The sequence below is a fragment of the Macrosteles quadrilineatus genome, unplaced genomic scaffold (assembly GCF_028750875.1).
Source record: "Macrosteles quadrilineatus isolate MER2022 unplaced genomic scaffold, UCM_ALF_1.0 Scaffold_6__1_contigs__length_79288215, whole genome shotgun sequence".
NCBI classification, from domain to species: Eukaryota; Metazoa; Arthropoda; class Insecta; order Hemiptera; family Cicadellidae; genus Macrosteles; species Macrosteles quadrilineatus.
Window position 1 is genome coordinate 16827472 of NW_026542599.1, and position 21709 is coordinate 16849180.

At 38.2% G+C, this 21709-nt stretch overlaps 1 protein-coding gene across 1 annotated transcript in view; it reads right to left on the reverse strand.

Moving 5' to 3' along the window:
• The window catches only part of LOC128996300 (retinal-specific phospholipid-transporting ATPase ABCA4-like), a 47954-nt gene that overhangs the window by 12984 nt on the left and 13261 nt on the right, over positions 1–21709 (reverse strand). The window contains exons 6-21 of the mRNA XM_054421535.1: positions 19733–19964; positions 18405–18581; positions 17535–17716; positions 16487–16724; positions 15816–15970; positions 15286–15441; positions 10797–10868; positions 9976–10114; positions 9742–9826; positions 8527–8691; positions 7805–7866; positions 7274–7386; positions 6796–7018; positions 5509–5726; positions 3748–4045; positions 3021–3146 (exon numbers count right to left, since the gene is read on the reverse strand). Of these exons, the coding sequence (XP_054277510.1) occupies positions 3021–3146; positions 3748–4045; positions 5509–5726; positions 6796–7018; positions 7274–7386; positions 7805–7866; positions 8527–8691; positions 9742–9826; positions 9976–10114; positions 10797–10868; positions 15286–15441; positions 15816–15970; positions 16487–16724; positions 17535–17716; positions 18405–18581; positions 19733–19964 (2641 nt within the window). The remainder of the gene's footprint in view (positions 1–3020; positions 3147–3747; positions 4046–5508; positions 5727–6795; positions 7019–7273; positions 7387–7804; positions 7867–8526; positions 8692–9741; positions 9827–9975; positions 10115–10796; positions 10869–15285; positions 15442–15815; positions 15971–16486; positions 16725–17534; positions 17717–18404; positions 18582–19732; positions 19965–21709) is intronic.

A 21709-nucleotide genomic window follows, 5' to 3' on the forward strand; every position in this document is an offset into this window, starting at 1 on the left:
TTTATATCGGAGGTGATATTTGGCCGCACCAACAAATCTTCGCCAAGTCAACCGGTCTTTCGCATCATCCTCCGTTGCCCCAATTCTCTCCAAATCTTCTTGCACTTGCTTCCACCACCTCTGCTTAGGTCTTCCCCGGGGTCGTCTTCCTGTAGTGTTTCCCTTTAAAACTCTTCCCAGTCTACAATCTTCATCTCTTCTTAATATATGACCAGCCCATCTGATTCTTCGGCACTTGATTTCTCCAATTACATCTGTGCTATTATACAGTTGCCTTAATTCCCTATTGTGTCTTATTCTCCATTCTCCTAGCTCGAATATTGGTCCAAAAATCTTCCTTAAAATTTTTTTTTCGAATACTATTAGTTTCTTTTCATCTCTTTTATTTAATTTCCAGGTTTCTGATCCATATAGGAGAACTGGGCAAATTATTGTTTTGTACAGCCTGATTTTTGTTTTCCGGGACAAAGATTTTGATGAAAGTAATTTATTGCAAGCATGAAAACATTTATTTGCTGAATTTATTCGGCTTTGGATTTCTAGTTCATCAGTATTTTGGTTGGATATAATTACTCCTAGGTATTTAAAACTGTTGACTTTTTCAAATGTATGGCCATCAATTTCTATTGGTTCTTCAGTATTATCCAGGTATCTTGAAAAGTGCATGTACTTAGTTTTTGAATCGTTTGTTTTTAGGCCTACTTTTTCTGTTTCTTTCATAAATACTTCGGTTAAGGCCTTCAGATCTTCTAGTTTTTCTGTGATTATAACCACATCATCTGCAAAGGCTAAGATGTTTATTTTGGTTCCTATTTTCACTCCTATGTTCTTCTCTGCTACCTTCTGTAGAGCTTCTTCAATGGCAAAATTAAATAGGATCGGTGATAGCCCATCTCCTTGTCTGACACCAGAGTTTACTTTAAAGGTGTTACAGTTGTGGCCATCAATTCTAACTGAACATTTAGATCCTGAAATACTCATTTTAATTAAGGCTATAATTTTATTCGGTATGCCGAATTTTCTTAGCTGTGTCCACAATTTGTCCCTTCTTATGCTGTCGTAAGCCTTCTGAAAGTCGATAAATAAGGCATAAAATTCTTTATTGAACTCCCAATAATTGGCTACTATTTCTTTTAAGATAAATATTTGGTCAGTTGTCGATCTACTCTTCATAAACCCCGCTTGATGCTCACCTATCAACTCGTGTGAGTATTGTTCTAGACGGTTTAAAATAATTTTTGAGATAACTTTATATGGGATACTAAGCAGTGAGATTCCCCTATAGTTATCACAAACTTCTTTCTCACCCTTTTTATGAATAGGGATAATGACTGCTTCCTGCCACTCCATTGGCATTTCTTCTTGTTCCCATATTTTTGTAATTAAATTCCACAGCTTTTCCACTATTATGTTTCCTCCTCTCTTTATTATATCTGCTGTTATTTCATCTCTTCCAGGAGCTTTGTCATTTTTCAGGGACTTAATTGCATATTGTACTTCTTCTTTTGTTGGTGTCTCGATAAAGGGTTCAACATAAAAGTAAATGTCCTCATTGTTTTGATTTTCTTCTTCTGTCGGGGTGATTTCATCAACATTCAGCAGTTCCTCAAAATATTCGCGCCACCTTTCAAGGACCTTGACACTTTCAGTTAGTAGTTGCCCCTCCTTATTCTTTATTCCATATGTACAAGGGGTGAATCCTTTTTTTAAAAATCTTACTTTCCTGTAAAAATCTTTTGCATTGTTTGCTGTGTTTTCTTCTTCAGCCCTATCTAGTAAACTCTTAATATATTGTCGCTTTTTCCTCCTCAGGAATTTATTTGTCTCCTTATTTGACTGGTTGTACATCAACCTGTCTTCTTCATTGTTGCTATTCATCCATACATTTTTCCTCCTAATCCTTTCTTCCAACATTTGTTCGCATTCACAATCAAACCAAGGTTTTTTGCTTTTTTTCTTTTTCTTTCCACATACTTCTTCTGCCGAATCTAGGACTGCTTCTTTAAAATTATTCCAGGTACTGTTGACATCTTCATCTTTATCTAAGTCTTCTAGAATCTTAAACCTATTCTCTAGTTTTATTCTAAACTCATCAGCTATCGGTTTAACCTTAAGCTTTTCGGTGTCTATTCGTCTTTCTTGTATTTCTTCCTTCCTCCTTTCAACAGCTATTCTTTGGTTTACCTTGACTAGGATTAGACTGTGATCAGTCCCACATTCTGCTCCTCTAATACTCTTTACATCTGTAATGCAACTTTTATGTCGTTGATCTACAAGTACATGATCAATCTGGTTTTTGGTCACGCCATTTGGTGATGTCCAAGTGTACTTGTGTATGTCTCTTCTGGGGAACATTGTACTGGAAATTTTGTAATCATTTGCAAGTGCAAGACTTGCCAGACGGGATCCATTATCATTTGATTCTTGGTGTAGGCTCTCATTCCCAATGGCTGGTTTCCAAATTTGTTCTCTCCCTACTTTGGCATTTGCATCCCCCAAGACGATTTTTAGATCAAAGCTTGGTAACTTTCCCACCACTTCATCTAATAGGGTGTAAAATTGGTCTTTATCCTCATCCTCTGAGTCTTCGGTAGGTGCGTATATACTGACTAGAGATATATTTTTTACCAAACCAAAAATATTGAACCAAGAAAAATGTTACTGTAACAGAGAAGTAAGATACAGAGAGAGGATACATCCAATGGTACCGGTACACTTAAGTGGTGTCTAGCATCAGTCGCTGGTGTCTGGAGCAAATTCTATTCGTCGTCCCCTTCCGCTCTCCTTCCTCCCATGCTATCACGTACTACAGTGCTCACGCTTAAGGAAGACCCTTTGCACTACAACCACTATACAACAATAGGCCTATGTGGCCATCGCCATTCCAGCTCTTCCTTGCTCGGTACAAGTACATTTATGCCTTACCTTACAACAGCTAAGAGCGGTTGTCCCATAAGCTTGTATCCTCTGTATCTTACTTCGCTGTGTTACAGTTAGGTGTAAACATATCACATACAAACCTGTTATTAGGTTGAGAACAGTAAATATTGCTGAAGCTTTGATAGAGCTACTGACTAGGAAGCTGAAGAAATGTGCAAATGTTATTCCGCTGATACCATACAATGCAAACACACCGATCAACGTTCCTAGAAAAAAATTATACAGGTTAATAATATAAAATCCGCTTTCATGGAATCAATAATAGGTCCTTAATTTACTCTACAAAATAATAATTATGAGTATCGACTATTTAACAGTCATTATTACAGTACAATAAAATAAAAAGATTTTCACAAGTTTTGAAAAGTGTTTTTTTGAGACATCAACTTTGATGTACATTGTACAGCAGAACCTTGGGTTTTTGTATTACCAAGGACATGAAAAACATTGGATTTATGATTTATTAAACTCAATGGTGATTTATTTTTACTCTGACATTATTTTTTTTTAATTTTCTATATAAGGAATATGCTTTTTAAAGGCAATTCCAATCAGAAGATTTAAGGGGATACAATTTATTCTGGGTTACATTTTACCTAATTGTTCATACAGGGGATATTAGCGAATTTCACATAAACATGAATTTGAACGGATTGTGTTTTTGGCTTCTGGGGGCATCAAAATGAAAAATTAATTCAGCCCCAGTCTACGATGTCACCTACCCTAATACCTTCTTCGCTGTAGGTGAAATTCACAAACATTCCCAATATTTACTCTAGGTTTTACAATCTGTCAAAACCTACTCACCCATGTATCCAGAAGACGTGTAAATGTCCATTTTTTGAAACACGCACACCATGGCTATGCAGAGTAACATCGTTATCAAGTAAATGATGTAATCTGATACGACATTCACCATCCAATAGAGAAGTGGCGACACTCCGCTCATGAGCTGAAGTTGTTTGGAGTTTGACACTCTCTCGTTTAGTGGAAATGAGATGAAACTCATTGTAACAACCAGTAAACCAAGAGAGAGTAAGATTACGTAGCTTGGAAACTGCATTATCAGTAGTACAGAACTATTGGCCAAGTCGCAAACATTTTCCTGCAAACAAATCCCAGTTTTTAAAATTGTTTAACAGTTTTTTTGAAAAATTCTTCGAATTGGATGCAACCACACACCTGCATGCTAATTGATTGCTAAATTAATTGATCTATTCGCTTAATAACATAGCATAACTTGATCACTCAATGGTGTAAAATCAACTGGGTTACAAAAATAGTAAAAACCTGTATATATTTACTGATAACTTTGAGTGCTGTGAATTGTATTGTATTTTAGAGGGGCAGACTCAGGATCCAGCACGTCAACCGTAGCTTACTTTGCATGCTCCACTTGCTGCTAACTAGGTAAGCCAATGCCCATGTCTTTGACTAGGTTAGGAGCTTTGCCCAACGTTAGCATCTGGTTCGTCACCTGGCTGTTTTTGATCAATCCAAGTCCCTAGCAATCCAGAATCTGATCTTTACAGTCTGATTGGATTGTTTACATAGTCAATGATGGTTCCCAGAGTTTGAAGGTGTTTGGTGAAATACTCCTGCGACTTTACCCTCATCCGACCTACAGGGAACCTCTGGCCATCTTTGAAAGTTGTTCTGCCAAGGGTGGAGTGACCGTTGCACCTCTAGGGCGCTTGGTCATCCTCATCTCAACATTAGGACCCACAATTAGGCCTGGTGTTCCTCATCTGGTCTTGGGGGCTTCTTTGAGATATGGTCTTGCTTTGGGTAAGCAAACCTCTGAAGTGTTGGTGATGCAGCTTCTGGAGTTTTGTCAATGTTTGGTTCTGGTAGGGTTTAGGTTTTCTAGAAACAATAACGTAACCACCAGTCAACTGCTGGTATTCTGAAACTCGAGCCCAGGAAAACCCCGCTTCCCTGGGTAAAGCTATGTGAATTACTTCTGGTACTGAAGTAGACATCCCTTATATACAGGGTTTTCAAAAAGACTGGGAACGGCAATTTATTTTTTGAACCATTGCATAGAATGCAAGAGTGCTTTGCAAATAGATTTTCCCTCTAAAGCTGTTGTTTGCTAGACATGTAACAGATGCGCTATGTTTGCGTATCCAAGCCCCAGTACACTTGTTTTCACAGTATCGTCCATGCGGTTCCCTGGACTGTGAATCAAAGGCGCATGTAAACTAATATGTGAGTGCAGACTATTTGTTGCGGCTTGGACTGTCTGCTCTCCGGGAACAGCCACTCTCAGCTGCGCTGTCGCAAAGACACAAATGATACATCTTAAAGAATAATAAATCAACTTTAAACTGCTTTAATTTACAGCAAAAAGATTTTGCAAAACATAGGGTCTACGAAATATTTAATTTTTCCTTAAATTTAAGATACACTTTAAAAAAAAATTTTAGATGCTGCAGTACAGTATTTATTTATTTATTAGGATAGCAAAGTAAGAAAACTGTTCCTAAGTTAAGTGTTCTTTGAACTTAACTTCGCTGTCTTGCAGATGACCAGAAACTCTAAAACACATGCAACAACAACACTTACCCCATTCTCAATCACAATTGGATGGTTGTAAGTTGTGATACTAGAGCTGGCGTTATTCACTTGTAGAAGAGTATTGGCGATCATATTGAGAACCAGGGAAGAAGAGTGTACAAACATGGAACCGTAACCACCGTAAAACGTACTGCTGTTGTACTTGAATGCAGCTATCATCTGTCTTTCATACTGTACTAAGTTTTTCTTTATTTGCTGGATTAAATCTGTAACAGAAAAGAAAAAGGCCTATGAGCACTGTTTGGATAAAAGAAAACCAGCTGCAGCAAACCTGAGGACTAGGTGAATTTCCATTTTCCTGATTAAAATTTACACTAAAATTAAAATATTTCCTTAAAAATGTCAGACTGATTCCCTTTTAAATTAAAATGAAGGACAATGAGTAATTAGGTTTGCTGCTACAGGGAAGGTAAAAAGTGTTTTTTTCCTAAAAAGTTTTATTAAAATAGAATGTTACAAATAAATTTTACAAATTTTATCAACATGCATAAACGAGTAAAGGACAGCAGTTGTCTTCTTTTCCATAAGAATAACCTAGAACCTAGGAATTTAAATTTTGAATGTACAACAACGCTTCAATATACAAAATTATTTGTTTTTATAAGCTCTAAAAAATGGCTCCAATGCATTCCACTGGATTGCAGGAAGATCAAATATTTTTTGACCAGGCGATTTATGCAGTTGTGTTCATGAAAGCTTGGCTTGAACTTGATTTTACAACTTTGTGCTCAAACTCTCAAGCTTGTAGTTTGGCTAAAAAATCCAGCTACTTGAACACAGCTAGTCTTTTGGTTATTCCAATATAGAGTCAGTTTTAATACTTTTAATAACTAATTCTGAAATGGCGACCATAAATACTGTAATAGGTATTTTAAGCCAAGTATGATTGGAGATGAGTGTAGGATGAGTGGAGTGACCTTGTAGTCTTGTTACATCTTGTACTAAGGCCGACACAGCTGTTAAATAATTGCCCATACAGCCAATGGCAACTAAGGGACCTACTTTTTATAGTGGAATACGAACCAAATTTTTGCCTTGTAATCAACGGATTGGTCTAATTATTAGGATAGTACTGCAGATAGTTGTAGTACAAACTAGTGCAGACGTTAATCCACAACAAAGTATCTACACAGTGCATGCCTATAAATATCCACAATCCGTGACCTCCAAGTAGCTGGATTACAGAACAAGACCAGGGTTCACAACCTTCCCTTAGAAAGATTTACAGCGTTTCGACAAAAACACAGTTAACTACTGAATAAGAACGTCACTCACAATCGTTAAAGTCTACGTTGTTGGGAATAGCTTCATAGACACCACCACCAGACGTAACAATCTGTTGAAGTGCGGACCCTATTGCCGGGCTTTCAGAGGAGGCAGCAACATGGACTTGAGGGAAAGAGTTCAAGCTGATCCGAAGGGAAGGTTGCACCGGAGAATGATTTGTCTTCATAGTCATTCTGATCGTCAAAGCCGTTAGCAGGACTGGGATTATAATCTGAAAATCAAATTTGGTAAATCAAAATAAAAGTATCTTTCAGTTTGGATGTATAAATTTGATTTTGAAAAAAGTTCTGTATGAATTAGGTGAACAGCTGTCAATTTAGCTTGTTAGGTAAAGAGGTCCAGTTTCTAATTGGTGACAGAAAGTTGGGGTTACTGAAAATGTTGTTTCAATCTACTATAAATAATATTGAAAAAATGAACAAATAACTAAAACACTTTTGAAAATTGTTTCATTTTTAATACTCACGACAATCAATGTGCTTATCCAACTTCTAAGCCTGGCCAACATCCTTTTGACAACTAGTGCTTTAAGCTGTTGCCACATAAGTCCCAATCCAGATAACTTTTTGTATTTGTGGGCTGTAATAAGACAAAATTAAATAGGATATATCAGAATCTCAAAAAGGATTTGTAATAATGTAAAATATGTAGTTGTAGAATAAATAAAGTTTCAAATGTATGCAGAAATACTCTGTATTAGTTGGAGAAAAATCTTTACTTTAAATGAGTAATAGTAGACTCAATGCTTGTTTTTATATTGGTAGTGCTTTTCTTTTAACAGATTAAGACCCAATATGCCCACTGGTGGATAAAACTTAAAATTATAGTTTGAGTCTTTGTAGCCTACACCTTATTATGAGATTACACAAAAAAACATTTCATTACTGACCATTTTTCAATAACTCGGAAAGACTTTAAAAGTAGATTGGATTATATAGAAGTTATCCATGCAAAGTTATGTTTTATTTTTTAATTAGAAGATTCTCAGAATACTTGCCTTGTCCCCCATTAGTCTGGACATTTGACTCCATCTGGTTATCTGGCTCTTCTTCAGCAACTCTAAATGAAAATAAGGAAAATATTTAAATATGCCAAAGACGTATTAGTCTTACAACTACAACTGAGCATAAATTTAAATTAATACACCTGGCTAAATAGTAAATATTTCAGCAATAAGTATGGTCAAAAAGCATTCTTTAAAAAACACTAAGGACAAAGAACAAAAGTGTAAAAAAAATGCTTAAAATATATTAAAACAACGAAATATTAAAAATAAAAATAAATTAACTCTAAACATGGTGAAAATGAAAAAACTCCCCTGGTTAAGTTGTGAAGTTCAAATTATATTTATATGCTTACAAAAGTCTTCTGAGAGTGTTACAATATACAATACAATATTCTGGCCAGAAGTGCAGTCGGCCAGGTTGGCAACACAACATACGTAAAACAACAGTTAGAAAAAATAATTTAAACTACAAAAATATAAATTATTATAGTATTTTTGAAACTACTAGCTTCTTCTTCAGTAAGTGCAATGTTCTTGTCCTGCCTGGATAAAATATCAGTATTTTTACTGTACCAAACAACATCAGTACTTAAGATAAGACTGGCGTTCCGATATATCCACCCCGAAAAAAACCCATCCCTGAGCCATCTTTTGCAAAACTATACATAGTGAATAAATGATCTAGCCACACCAACAATATTTTAAAATATTACCTGAGAAAGACGTCCTCCATTGTTGTACAGCTGATGCTAACTGCTGTCAGGCCCAATTCCATTCTCCAGCTGTCTAGAGCTGAGAACAACGCGGGGAACTGTGGCGACTCGTTAGATTTTATGTTGAAACTCAGCTGTGATGGCGACGACACCTTCATCGAGGCACTAACAACATTTCAGACGTTAAATAATGCATCAATGGTAATCTTATGAAACATGAAATATGTGTGGCAAACCTGAAGTATATGATTCATGTTTTCGGCTCCTGGACTATATTGTTAAGACAATAATAGGTTTTTTACATACCTCAGTCAAATAGTCCAAAAATGGTATTGCTCAATCACCATGCTAAAGCGACAGTGGCGGCATACATTGCGACTTTAGAGAGCTACTGAGCTAATCGCCAGAGTTCCCTCAGGCTCAAAAAGCGTTAACTCATATTTTTCTGTATTGGTTCAGTTATTGCCTTTAGAATTTAATAGCCCAACTTAACTTATCACCATTAGACTCTCTAGTCACACATAAAAGTAATCAGTGCCCATCTCATCTGGTCACTGACAGAGAGAGATCTGGCTCATCATGGTATTGTTCTATCTCACCTGGTCACGTATTGTTCTATCTCACCTGGTCACGTATTGTTCTATCGCACCTGATCACGTATTGTTCTATCTCACCTGGTCACGTATTGTTCTATCGCACCTGGTCACGTATTGTTCTATCTCATCTGGTCACGTATTGTTCTATCTCACCTGGTCACGTATTGTTCTATCTCACCTGGTCACGTATTGTTCTATCTCACCTGGTCACGTATTGTTCTATCTCATCTGGTCACGTATTGTTCTATCTCACCTGGTCATGTATTGTTCTATCGCACCTGATCACGTATTATTCCACCTAACCTGATCGGATATTGTTCCCTCTAACCTGATCACGTATTGTTCCATTCAGTGCTCGATTTCTAAAAAAATTATGTGCCGGAACTGTAACCTATTTAATGTGATTTGTACCTATTTGTTTACCTATTTATGCCAATATATTTATGTTTCAGAAAGAGATGCACTGGAACTCTGTTCCGCCATGTTCCCCCATAAATCGAGCACTGGTTCCATCTAACCTGATCATGTATTGTTCCAGCTCACCTGGTCACATATTGTTCTATTGCACATGGTCACATTGTTCTATAACCTGTGAGGTTTCTATTGTGAGGTATCTTACCTGGTCACGTATTGTTCTATCACTCTTGTAATGGGAGACACTTGAGCAGTCTCCAGTTTTGATATGTTGAGATGATAACCAGTGCCTGCAAACATAGAGCAAAAGAAATAAAATTAAATAGGTATTTATTTATCCAGCAAAGTATATATGAAATCAAAACTGGTGCACTCATATGCACATTTGATGAACTATATCTGGCCACCACTTCAATAAATTTTTTCCTTTGAGACTTACCGTAGAGTTTCTTGAGAAACATTGTAGTACCGTAACAGCTGACTTGTCCATGATCCATAATGGCTATTCTGTCCCCTAAAACATCTGCTTCCTCCATGAAATGAGTCGTGATTATTGTTGTTCTTTGCTCTCTGAAACCCTGAAAGAGATAATTCAACTTCACAAACAGAAAAATATTATACAAGGTGAGTTTTAATTGTCCCCCTCCACTTTTTTCTTAATTTTTTAAAATATGAATCCCAGACCACTTCCAAACATTGTTGGGTAGTATAAGTACTCCATTTTGACAAAGTGGTCATTTCTGTCCGCCATCTTGGATTCACCATATTGGATGCAAAATATTTTTTTTCAAACATTAGGGTGAGGTTGTGACCCATTATTTTAAACTATATTTTTACCCTGATTACAATGCCACAAACCGTTTTTAAAAATCTTGATCCATTGATAAGTTATGAGGGGTTTTTTAACTTTATTTTTAAATCTGAACTTTAGCTCCTTTTAACATTGAGCATTTACAAACTAAGACCATAATCTCAAAATAGTGCTAGATAAAGATAAATAAACACCACCAGTCATTGTCGACCTATTTTTACTTGGTTATGACTGATGTAATTTTTATTCTGTCATTTTGGATCCATCATTTTGAAATGTGATAAATTATTTGAAATATGGAGGTGGTGTTGTGACCCATTATTTCAAATCACTTTTTTTAAAGCTGAACTCAATGCCGCAATAAGTTTTTTTGTTAGTTTTCTTTATGAAATATTGGATTTTTTTATTTAAAATGTTAAACACAGCTGGTACAGTAAAGTCATACATACCAACAATATATCCCAAACTTGTCTCCTTGATTCTGGATCCAAGCCTGATGTGGGTTCATCTAACATCAAAATCTGAAAATCAATATAAAGTATATAACAAGAGTACCGGTATTTCAAGTCGTAAATACCCCACCACAGCAAACCTGTGTAACGTGCCTATTTTGAGGGGGGGTCAAACTAGCCTACTCCTATGTCTAGGCTATGCCTAGGCATAGCCTACCAGCCCTAACTAAGGTTATAGGTTAGAAGGCTAACCTTAGTTATAACATCACTAGTAACTATAGGCATGATACACTGTTGTGTTTGGTAATAAATAAGTGTAGAACGAGAGTTATTAATACTGTATGAGCGTGATATGAACCTTATACAGTGTTTTATAGCTTATTGACTCACCAGCTATGTGTTTCGCAAGCTAGGGCTCAACCCGGCTTGGTACTTCGAAGAAACTTTCTACACTTAGTAAACCCGCAGATCATGGCCTTAGGCCAATAATCCGTCTCAAAGATGTGAGGAAATGCGGAGTGAATAATATAAACCGACAACTTGAAGTTAAAACTCATTGTCGTGTGAAACAAACACAACATAACCTACAGTCAACAAGAACAACCAGCTCGAGCGACTGACGATTTAGCTTTTTTCGGGTTAGCAAACAGCAGACGTTCTAGGATCAGCTGAGCCCCCTACTTTGTTAGAGAGGGGAGCGAGAGGGATGAACCGAGGAACCCTCAGACGGCATGTAAGAAAGTTAGTTCCTCACCAGCCACGAGATAGGAGAGTTCCTCACCAGCTACGACAGCGATCATCTCAAGAGCTCTTACGTACTAAAGTAGAGTACCGAGATCGTCGTAATAGTTTATTGGTAAAGCATAGTTAACTCGTGTGACTCTTCAATACAAATTGTAAGTCTTATAGTTCAATAGATAAGGTAAACCGAGTTAATTATTGCCAGGGTGTAAAATACTAGTTTTTAATGTCAGTTTTACTAGATTTTATTTTCACTCCTGTTAAACCAATGGACTTAGGCAAAGTTGGATTGATTACGATGGTGTGTTAAACCCATAACGTAACGAATAAATATTACGAGGCCAGTGTATTTTTAATCCATTTCAGTAAGCCCAAAACAATTTAATCTCATCATACGAATTTATTAGTAGTAGCCAGTGACTACTAAGATTAGTTGTGCTAGTTTAGCACGTCCCGATCGGCACGCATGGCGTGTTGGTAGTAGTGGCCTTAGGCCTGAGTTTTACGTTGTTTTATGGTTTCAAACTACGTGTTTGCCATAAAGATGTTAGAGATGAATGGAAACCAGAAGTGGATAGTTCGTTTCGGCCTTAGTTACTTTATTAATAGTGGGGTTTGTTTGCTTCGTTGGAATTGCCTCCAACCTTAGCTATTTTCGTTTAAAGTAACAAGGCATTTTTATTTCCTTCTAACTAGTAATTTAATCTCTATTTAACGATGTTTGGTTCGTGTCATGTGAGATAATCTGTGACTAACCCTTTGAGTATAATTTCATGTTTAATGATTTGAATGTGTTCTAATCTTTTATGTCATGAGTTTACGACAGGTGATGGGATTGTTTTGGTGCGATTGGATAGCGTTGGCCTATGGTGTGAAACCATTTGACGTCTGGGACTGGCGAGTCGGTGTGGACTCAGCGTGTCTTCGGCAGCTGTGGTAGTGTGTTGAACCTACCTTTGGTGACGACCAACTCACGACACTGGAACCAGCGACTCGTTAGCGGACGGAAGATTGACGTAGAGCAGTCAGCCAGCTTACGACGATTCTCGAACGGCTGGGGTTGTGTGATAAACCAACCAGAGGAACTCACATCACGCTGTTGGCCAGCTTCAGTGTACTTCGATTGATTATCCAGCGGCAGTGGTTGCGTGATAAACCAACCATTGCAACGGAGAACAACGGTCAGCGAGACAACCGGGGCTTGGTCAACGTGTACCCAACGAGTGTTGAACCGTTGTGGTGGATCTTGGCGTGGTGTAAACCCAAGAAGAAGCTCACATCGGGGGTGGCAAACGACAACTACGAACGGACGGCCACCACGGGACTCACTGCGGCGGACGGGGCAGTGACACATGTCTGTGTGAGAAACCGGACACTCAGGACGTCAGCGACAAAAACGTACGAGTAGGCTCCCCGGCTGTAGTACCGATATAGGGCGCGCGGGCTGGAAAACCCAGGCCGCGGTGAAGACCAGGTGAGGATGGCAGAGCCCCAGCCTATGACGACGAGTGGGGGGGTGGAACGCACCTCAGCCTGTAGCCGTGGTCGACGGGTGAGCTCGAACCCTATGCTACAGTGGCGGGTTGAGTCGGCTAAGTTCAAGGTACTGCGACATCACGAGTCTGTGTGCAGAACCAGACACCCAGGACGGAGGCGGAGACCGACAGGACCGAGGACTACCGGCTGTAGTCTCGATTGGGGCCACGATGGACGCCCAGCCTGCAGTGAAGGCGTAGTAGCTGCGACGTTAGGTGGGCGATCCGAACCCCGACTACAGCGGCAGGCGGAGCTCCCCAGGTACCGCTAAGACGCTGGGATCTGTGTTGAACCAGATTCTCCTGGGGCTACATGTGGACATGTAGACGATTCGGGGATGACGACTAACGACAATGGAAGGTCATCACGTCTCACTGCGGTGGAAGGGGCAGTGACAGGGGTCCGTGCGGTGAGCCGGATTCCCATACGACGACGACAACGACAGGGGTCCGTGCGATGAGCCGGATTCCCACGATACGACACCAGCGACTAGTGTTCCTGCAACGAGGAGGACACACTTACGACTGAGACGACAGGTATCCCTGCAACGTGCAGGATTCCTGACAACGGCAGAGACAGGGGTCCGTGCGATGAGCCGGATTCCCATACGATAGTCTCAAGCCCCCACGTAGTACGTCACATTTATGGCGCCCGAACAAACGACGGCAACGCCGGTATCCCTGCAACGAGCAGGATACCTATACGACGACGGCGATGACAGGGATCCGTGCGATGAGCCGGATTCCCAGACGACAGCACCGACAGGGGTTTGTGTGAGAAATCAGATGCCCAGACGACAGCGGCGACGGATGGGAAGTATGACCCAAGTCTGCAGTAGCATCAACGGTGGTCACAATAGACCCAGCCTGCAACGACGGCCAGGTGAGGCCGGATGAGCCCCAGCCTTCTACGACGAGTGGGGGGGGGGGGGGCGGAATGAGCCTCAGCCTGCGGCTGTGACGACAGGAGGGTGACAGTGGACCCCAGGCTACAACGGCAGACGGAGTCAACCCATACTTGGTGTGCAGAACCCAAGTGCCTGGCTGGATGTCGTGTGCTGAACACGATAACGATTTCGGGGGTGGCGACTAGCTTCCATGGAAGGCCACCACGTCTAACTGCGGTGGAAGGGGCAGTGACCGGTCCGTGAGGATTAATCCGGACTACGGCGACATCTGTGTGATGAACCAGATGCTCGAGATCTTCGACGCGGTAAACCTCAGCCAAGGCGACGGCACGGCTGAGTGTGAAGGTAACGTCTTGACGCGAACCCCGGAAGGCCAACCCAAATCTCCGTACTGAGGCCTATCCGGAAACTAAATGTGCTGTATAGCACGTGGTACTTAAACCTGGCATGTAAACTAGTGTTACATGTTTCAGTGTGGAAAAGTACGTCACACCTGCAATTAAACAAATTTCCATTTGCCTGATGGGATTTTCACTGAAATTTTTTCATAAACAAGTCACATTTATATCCTTTTCACATCACATTAGTTTTGATTAGCTAGTATTGTAGGTAATAACTAGGTTTGCTGCTACAAGGGAGGTATTCAAGTGTGATTTTGGAAAATTCCCCATATAAGTATTAATTAGGTATTAATAAGTAAATTAGTTGAAAATTGGTATAAACGTGTAAACCCACTTTTGTTCGATAATGGGAACAGATGTTTAAGGGGGGTTTATAAGGTAAAAATCAAATTTTTGCATTTTTGACACTAAAATCACAAAATTTTGCTATTTTTTTCCAAATCATTTGGTAGATTTTTAAAACAAATAATTCAGTATGTTGAAGCATTTTCATTGAACTTCATGTTAAGGAGAAAATTTTAAAAGACAATTTGTATGTAATTTTTATTGGGGATAAGATAAGTGAACTGTTGTAGTTTGCTCCGTTATGAACATATTTTGATCAAATTTGGAAAATATATTAATTTCCTAATAAACAATTAAAATTAAAAACAGCTGTTTCAATGGAAGACAAACTTATCTTGAACAGGTTGGACAATGGAACATTTTTTAAATTTCAATGGTTTTTTAATCCTGTTTAAGATGGTTTTTGTTAAGTGTTATCCGACCATGATTGATCTGTGTAGGATGGTCGAGCCTCTGCTCCAACAACCATGCTAAATCTGCTAAACATAATTTCATTGTGGGCTCTATTCTTAGATATCAAAAAAATAATTCTCGAGGAAAAATATTTCCGCCTTACCTCAGGGTCTCCCATCAGAGCAATACATAGACACAGTTTTCTCTTCATCCCTCCAGACAGTTTTGACACCAAGTCGTTTTTCTTCGCATCAATCTTGAATGTCCTCAGTAACTGAAGGCCGTCCCTCTCAGCTTTACTGTTCGGCAGCCCTTTCAGCTGAAGAATAAGAATAACAATCAAAACTACTTTCTCCCCTAAGGGCAGAATCAGATACTAGATTTTAAAACGTCATGAAAACTTGTTTTTAATAAAAGTGGTGGATAATGTAAGCAATAATCCCTCTAATAAAATCTATAGGCTACTAGTTATCAATAAAATAAATTAATACTCACAATTAGTTCACAATATTGCCAGTTTTTAGCAAAAACGCAAAACCCAGGTCCCAGTTTAACTCCGAAAGAGATATTCACGAAAGGTGTGCAATGTGCACTTTAAGCTTAACAGTTTTCCCCAACTCTGGTACAAAAACAGCTTAAAACATTAAAGTTTCCGAAATAAAATTTAAAAACATATTTAATAAAATAAAATACCATTCCAAAGAAGACGAGATGCTCAAGCACAGTGAAGAATTGGAAGAGCAGATTGTGCTGAGGACAAATACCGAGATTGCTGCGGAAGTCGTCCATGTTGTCAAATATGTTGCGCCCCTTGACTATCACTTGACCTCCCGATGGCGAGAAGAAACCTGCGGAACACAACAGAACTCAAGTTTATTTGTGTTTCCATGCTGTTAGCATTTGTATACAAGATATGCAAATAAAACTCCCACTATTCATGCGTTGTGGGTCTAAAGTAGCTCTTTTACTCCCTAGAGAGTAAAAAGCCTTTTTATTTCCTAGTGAGTAAAAATCTGCTGTTGTAAACTTTGTTGTAAACATTAATTGTAAGCAATTGCACTTATCAAAATTATTTATCAATTGATTTAATCAGTTGTAGCTTATTGTTGCATTACTGTCAATAGTTTGACATAACGATATTAATGTACACTAACAAACACAATTTTAATAGACGAAATAATTAATTGAACTACTTAGCCTACTAAACAGCTGCTTAAGGCATTAGCAAAATTGAAAACAAGTTCGAAGTCGATTAAACAGGGTCTAGGTCTTTCCTTCCGACCTTAGGTAATATCTTATTCCCTACGCAAAATTTGTTAAAAGGCTTAAAACACAACCTTTTAAAATATGTCGATATTACTAACCTGCAATCATTGACATTGTGGTAGTTTTCCCAGCGCCATTATGCCCCAATAGAGCAGTTATGTTGCCTTCGTAAATGTCCAGATCCACATTTTTTACAGCAAAAACTTTGTTGTTAAATGTTTTGCGGAGGTTCTGGATTTTGATACCAATCTTAACACCATTAGGTGGCTCTTCATAATTTCTCTGATTCCTTCTCGCTTGTGATGAGTTTGAATCATAGTCGTTTTTCTTAAAACACTGGAATCAAATAACAAGCAAAACAGTGTTTAATGAACATTAGTGAGTTTCCATGTTTCAATGGTTTTATCAAGCTAATATAATTTTAGGCAAATTTATAATGCCATACCTATAATCGAAATTGTACAAATAGATAATCACGGCTGCCTTAATAAATGGTTTGGTGGGCCCGAGCCCAAGTGCATTAGAGGGTTGGGTTTAGATTTGTCGGGGGTGCAAGGAAGAAAAAAAAGTATTATTCACAATTATAAACTTCTCTGGGTTGTAAACAGAGGTTTTTTTTAAGAATGATACTGATACTGATACTGATACTAATTTTATACACATTTGTTAAGTTTATGATCACTGTCAGATACTAGATTTAGTACTATTATTATCATTTCTGATACTAGGAGAGCGAGATAGTCTAGTGGTAGGGTGCTGAACTTTGGTCCCTGAGGTCAATAGTTCAAATCCCACTAAATCACCAGTGGATTCTATGCCGCAATTGCGCAATGCATACATCTAGCCTGAAGTAATGTGAAGAACGATTCTGGGCTTTTGCCTAGATTAACCTGAGATTAAGAGTCCAGAGGCTAATATATAAGCAATAAAAGAAAGTACATAACACAAATATTTTGTCCTGACGTAGAACTTCTTCAGAAGAAAAATCACCCTATTTATATATACTCTTTTAAACTTACTCTTTTAACATTCGGAAAAACCTTATATCCTAACAGACCTCTTTGAAGCCTAGGCATTTGAGCTCTACAGATCAACTTTAGGAATAGTTAAAGTTAGTTCCACCTAACTATCTCTATTTTCACTAACCTGAAAAATGAATAGCAGAGACTTGGCTCTGCCGTAAGGTCCAGGTTTGACATTATCCATGTACCATGTGATAAAGGTATATAACACTATCTGTACTAGGAACATCAGTGCTGCCAACCCCACAGACACTCTGCCTCCTCCAGCTCCATCATCAAACAGGTCTGCCAATGTCCAGGTGTGACCTACAGAAGAGCACAGGTTTGACATTGTCCATGTACCAAGAGATAAAGGCACATAACAATATACTAGAAACATCAGTGCTGCCAACCCCACAGACACTCTGCCTCCTCCAGCTCCATCATCAAACAGGTCTGCCAATGTCCAGGTGTGGCCTATAGAAGAGCACAGGTTTGACATTGTCCATGTACCAAGAGATAAAGGCACATAACAATATACTAGAAACATCAGTGCTGCCAACCCCACAGACACTCTGCCTCCTCCAGCTTCATCATCAAACAGGTCTGCCAATGTCCAGGTGTGGCCTACAGAAGAGTGCAGCTGCTTACATTAAACCAAAGAGAATACAGTATAATAAAACTAAATTGTATGCAGTTGAGTTTTGTTTATAAAATTGATTGTAATTTGTAAATGTGTGTTTGTTATATGGTGACACTAAATTCACAGTTTCCAAGAATATACACTGATCCACAGCAAGTATGTGGTGAACCTTGCAGACAAACTGCATACTAAGGATACCCAGTAAAATGATCTTGCATTGTATTACTTTTAATCCACAAACATTGACTACCGTATTTCTACTGTGCCACCCTGTAGGCCCTACTATACAGAAAGAAAATTGACACCACACATTTTCCTTGCTCAGTTCCAATGGCAGTTGCAAGATTCAAACTTAAAATATTCAACACTCACCATTTTTGTTGAAGTTTTTGATGGTGTTAAGACTCCACTGAAGACCCGCTGAAGGCCACAAGCAGAACACGAGGTTCAGCCAGAGAGGGTATTGGTCTGGGGTGTTGAAGAAGTACACAAGCATCAACACCGACACGACCCACCACAGTATTAGAGCACTGACTATAGCCAGAGTACCTGTCATCAGCAAACAACCATCAGAACAATAAAACATACTTTAATTCAGGTACTGTGAACATGAAATGGAGTACAGTACCTTATTAAGTCAGTCTCCTTTAGGTAGATTTTCCAGATAACTCCGAGCGGTTTTTAATAAATAAACATAAATACAAATTTAGTATAAAAGATTTGTTTTCGTACAGCTATTGTCTTATATAAGTATTGATTGTGTTTTTGCTGATTTCACGCAACAACGTTTTTGTTGGCCATACTGTTCATCAAAGTCCATTTATATCTGTCTGGACTGTGTTTGTTTTAGTCTGATGAGTAATAGTGATTTTTTTTAAATTATTATCTTGTGTAAATATTTCAAAGTGTTTTTAATAGATAGTGTATATAAAGAAAATTATTCTAGGTAGGCCTATGTTCATTTCTTTTAGTTTTCTGCTCTTTGTTGTCTGTATAATTATAATATAACACTTGACGAACAGGTAGTGACTTTTTTACATGGCTTACGATAGAAAGACACGTTTACGATGGAGATGTGCGAGTCATATCAATCCAAACCATGATGAAGTAACAAAAAAAATCCAACCGAGAGAGAGTTTATGATGCCGAGGGCTGATTTCCCCACACCAAAAATATTTCATTTAAATTCTAATTTGATTTAATCCATAACCTTAAAACACTAGTTGTTTTGTCTGTGCTTTTTAACAGGATAAAAATACTTTTAAAAAAATGTGGGTCTCCATAAATATAGTGTAAAAAATATTAACACACACCTACCATGCAAATTATACAGACAAATCTCAATCGTACTTATTGCTTATTTCAATGAAAATCTCTTTTGTATTTTTACTAAACTGTACGGCAAAATTTGCAACTAATAAAGGTAATGTAAACATCTAAAAAGAGAATCAAAAGACAGGGAAAAGTGAACAAACTATAAATAAAAAAATCTAACAGCTGATGCATCTTCAATATTTGAAATGTGATTTTAAATACAGCCATTTGTGCCATCTACACACAGTGACAACGCTTTGAAACCCACTTTTTTGGGTTCCAGGGGGACCCAAAACCAATATTACCACCCGAAACTAAACAAATTTGACAAAATGAATACGCCTGTTCTCTTCATATACACAGAGGAAGTAAAAAGTGTTATTTACCATTGGTGAAAAATGTACTGATCGCAAATATGAGCATGATGAATCCTAAAGCGAAGAGTAAAAACAAGACCCAAACAGCTACGACGTTGGCGTCGACTACTGGACCAGCACCAAAATCCGTCGTCATCATCCAAGCTATGACCAGCGTTACAGGGATGTAGACGGTTAAGGCGTAGATCATCCATCCGACCCAGTTGACACAAGACTTCAACCCCATGATCAACATCAGTTCCTGTGACAGATAGACGGGTAAATAGAATATAACTGGATAAATTTTTGGTGATAATAGAAAAAGTTTTAACTTTACATTTTGATTAGAGTGGTTGTAGCTGAAAAGTCGACCGAATGAAATTGAATAGGTATATTTGGGATAAACGGGTCTTCAGAAATTTTCAGGAAATTTTAAATCTCTTTCTACGAGACGAGATTTTATTCGAATCATTTTATCAAGACAAAATTATAAAAAAAAATTATAAAATATAACTGTTAAAAAGGCTTGCAGAAAGTCAATGCAATAGCAATACAGGAGCGAGATGTTGTTGCATTTTCTTTGGGAAGATATTCTTATTTAATTAATTCCATGTAAATATTGCTTTATTTTTTTTCTTTTGACGTCGCAAATGATGAGAAGTTTTGTTAAGTGTAAGCAGATTGAGACATTTACTACTGTAAACATTCTAAAAATAACACATGACTGAAAAATTGTTACTTGATACTTAACTAGTAAGACTGATGTTTTAGACTGATAAATTTTGTATTTTTCAAAATTGAACTATATCTTAACAGATATTACCATGTTTCCTATGCGTAAGGGTTATTTTTAACATGTTTGCTGCGGCCCACCAATGGCTGGCGCAGCCCCGGTGCGGCACAGCTTCGATTGAACCCGTTTGGCTTTTAAATATTTCGGTCTGACGAATAGCAAATGATGTGCAGTGATATGCTGCGTTATGACGAGAGTTGACATAGTTTGCTAAAACACTCACAGATAGCAGCATTGTCTGGAACTAGCTGGTCCCATCGTATTTCCAATTGGATGAGGGAGAAAGACGGGACAACAAGTTGATTTCTAAGCTTGCCAGAAGGGAATTTTATAGGGAAATTTACTACCAACCTACACAACAATAAAACACCCATTCCTAGCTAAATGCAGCCATAAAAATACCCGTTCTTCCCAATTGAATGGAATGTCGCCACTCACGGATGAGCGTTCAGCGTGGCAGAAAGAAACTAGAGCACTCACCGGTGAGTGGCTCGCAGCAAACGTGTTTAAGGTAGGCCTAATTAATATTGGTTTTTTTTCATACTGATGTTTTTATTGATGAGGATTTGAAATATTCTTACCTATTACTTTTTTTTTTTATTTAACCAGTTACCTGTCATAAATCAGTAGGTATTTAACAATGTTACAAAATTAGGTTAAAATGTCGAACGTGTATTTCCCGTTATGAGAAGGGAAAAGCCCCTCTCGATCTCGTCTAAAAATGTAATGAGAAATTTTTTAAAAATCACGTCTCATCTCGAACAAAAAATCCAATCTTGTCCATCCCTAAGATATCCATCTCCTTAACAAATTTCTGGTATGATAAATAAAACCAAATGTTTAGATACGATGATCCCCCATAAATTAAGGTCTCTATCGAAGCTTCCTCCCCAGCCAAGTCAGCTAGTTCAAGTCTGGGGCTAGTGATGTATTTCTTACTTTATCCGATTGGAGCAAAACCGGTTGTAGCTGAATTGTTGACTGAAGGCTTTAGAAATTACTAATTTATTAAAAATGTCAACCAATCTGAAAGTTTCCGTAGCAAAGCATGGGTATTATGCTAGTACTATTAAAAAACATTGTGAAAGAAAATAGACTTTCCCCCTAGTATAAATCACGTTTGATTAAATGTCTGTAGTCTCAGTCATTGAATGTTCAAGTAAATCACCAGTTCAGGAACGTGAATGGAGTGAAGTGTTCAAACGTAGAGAATT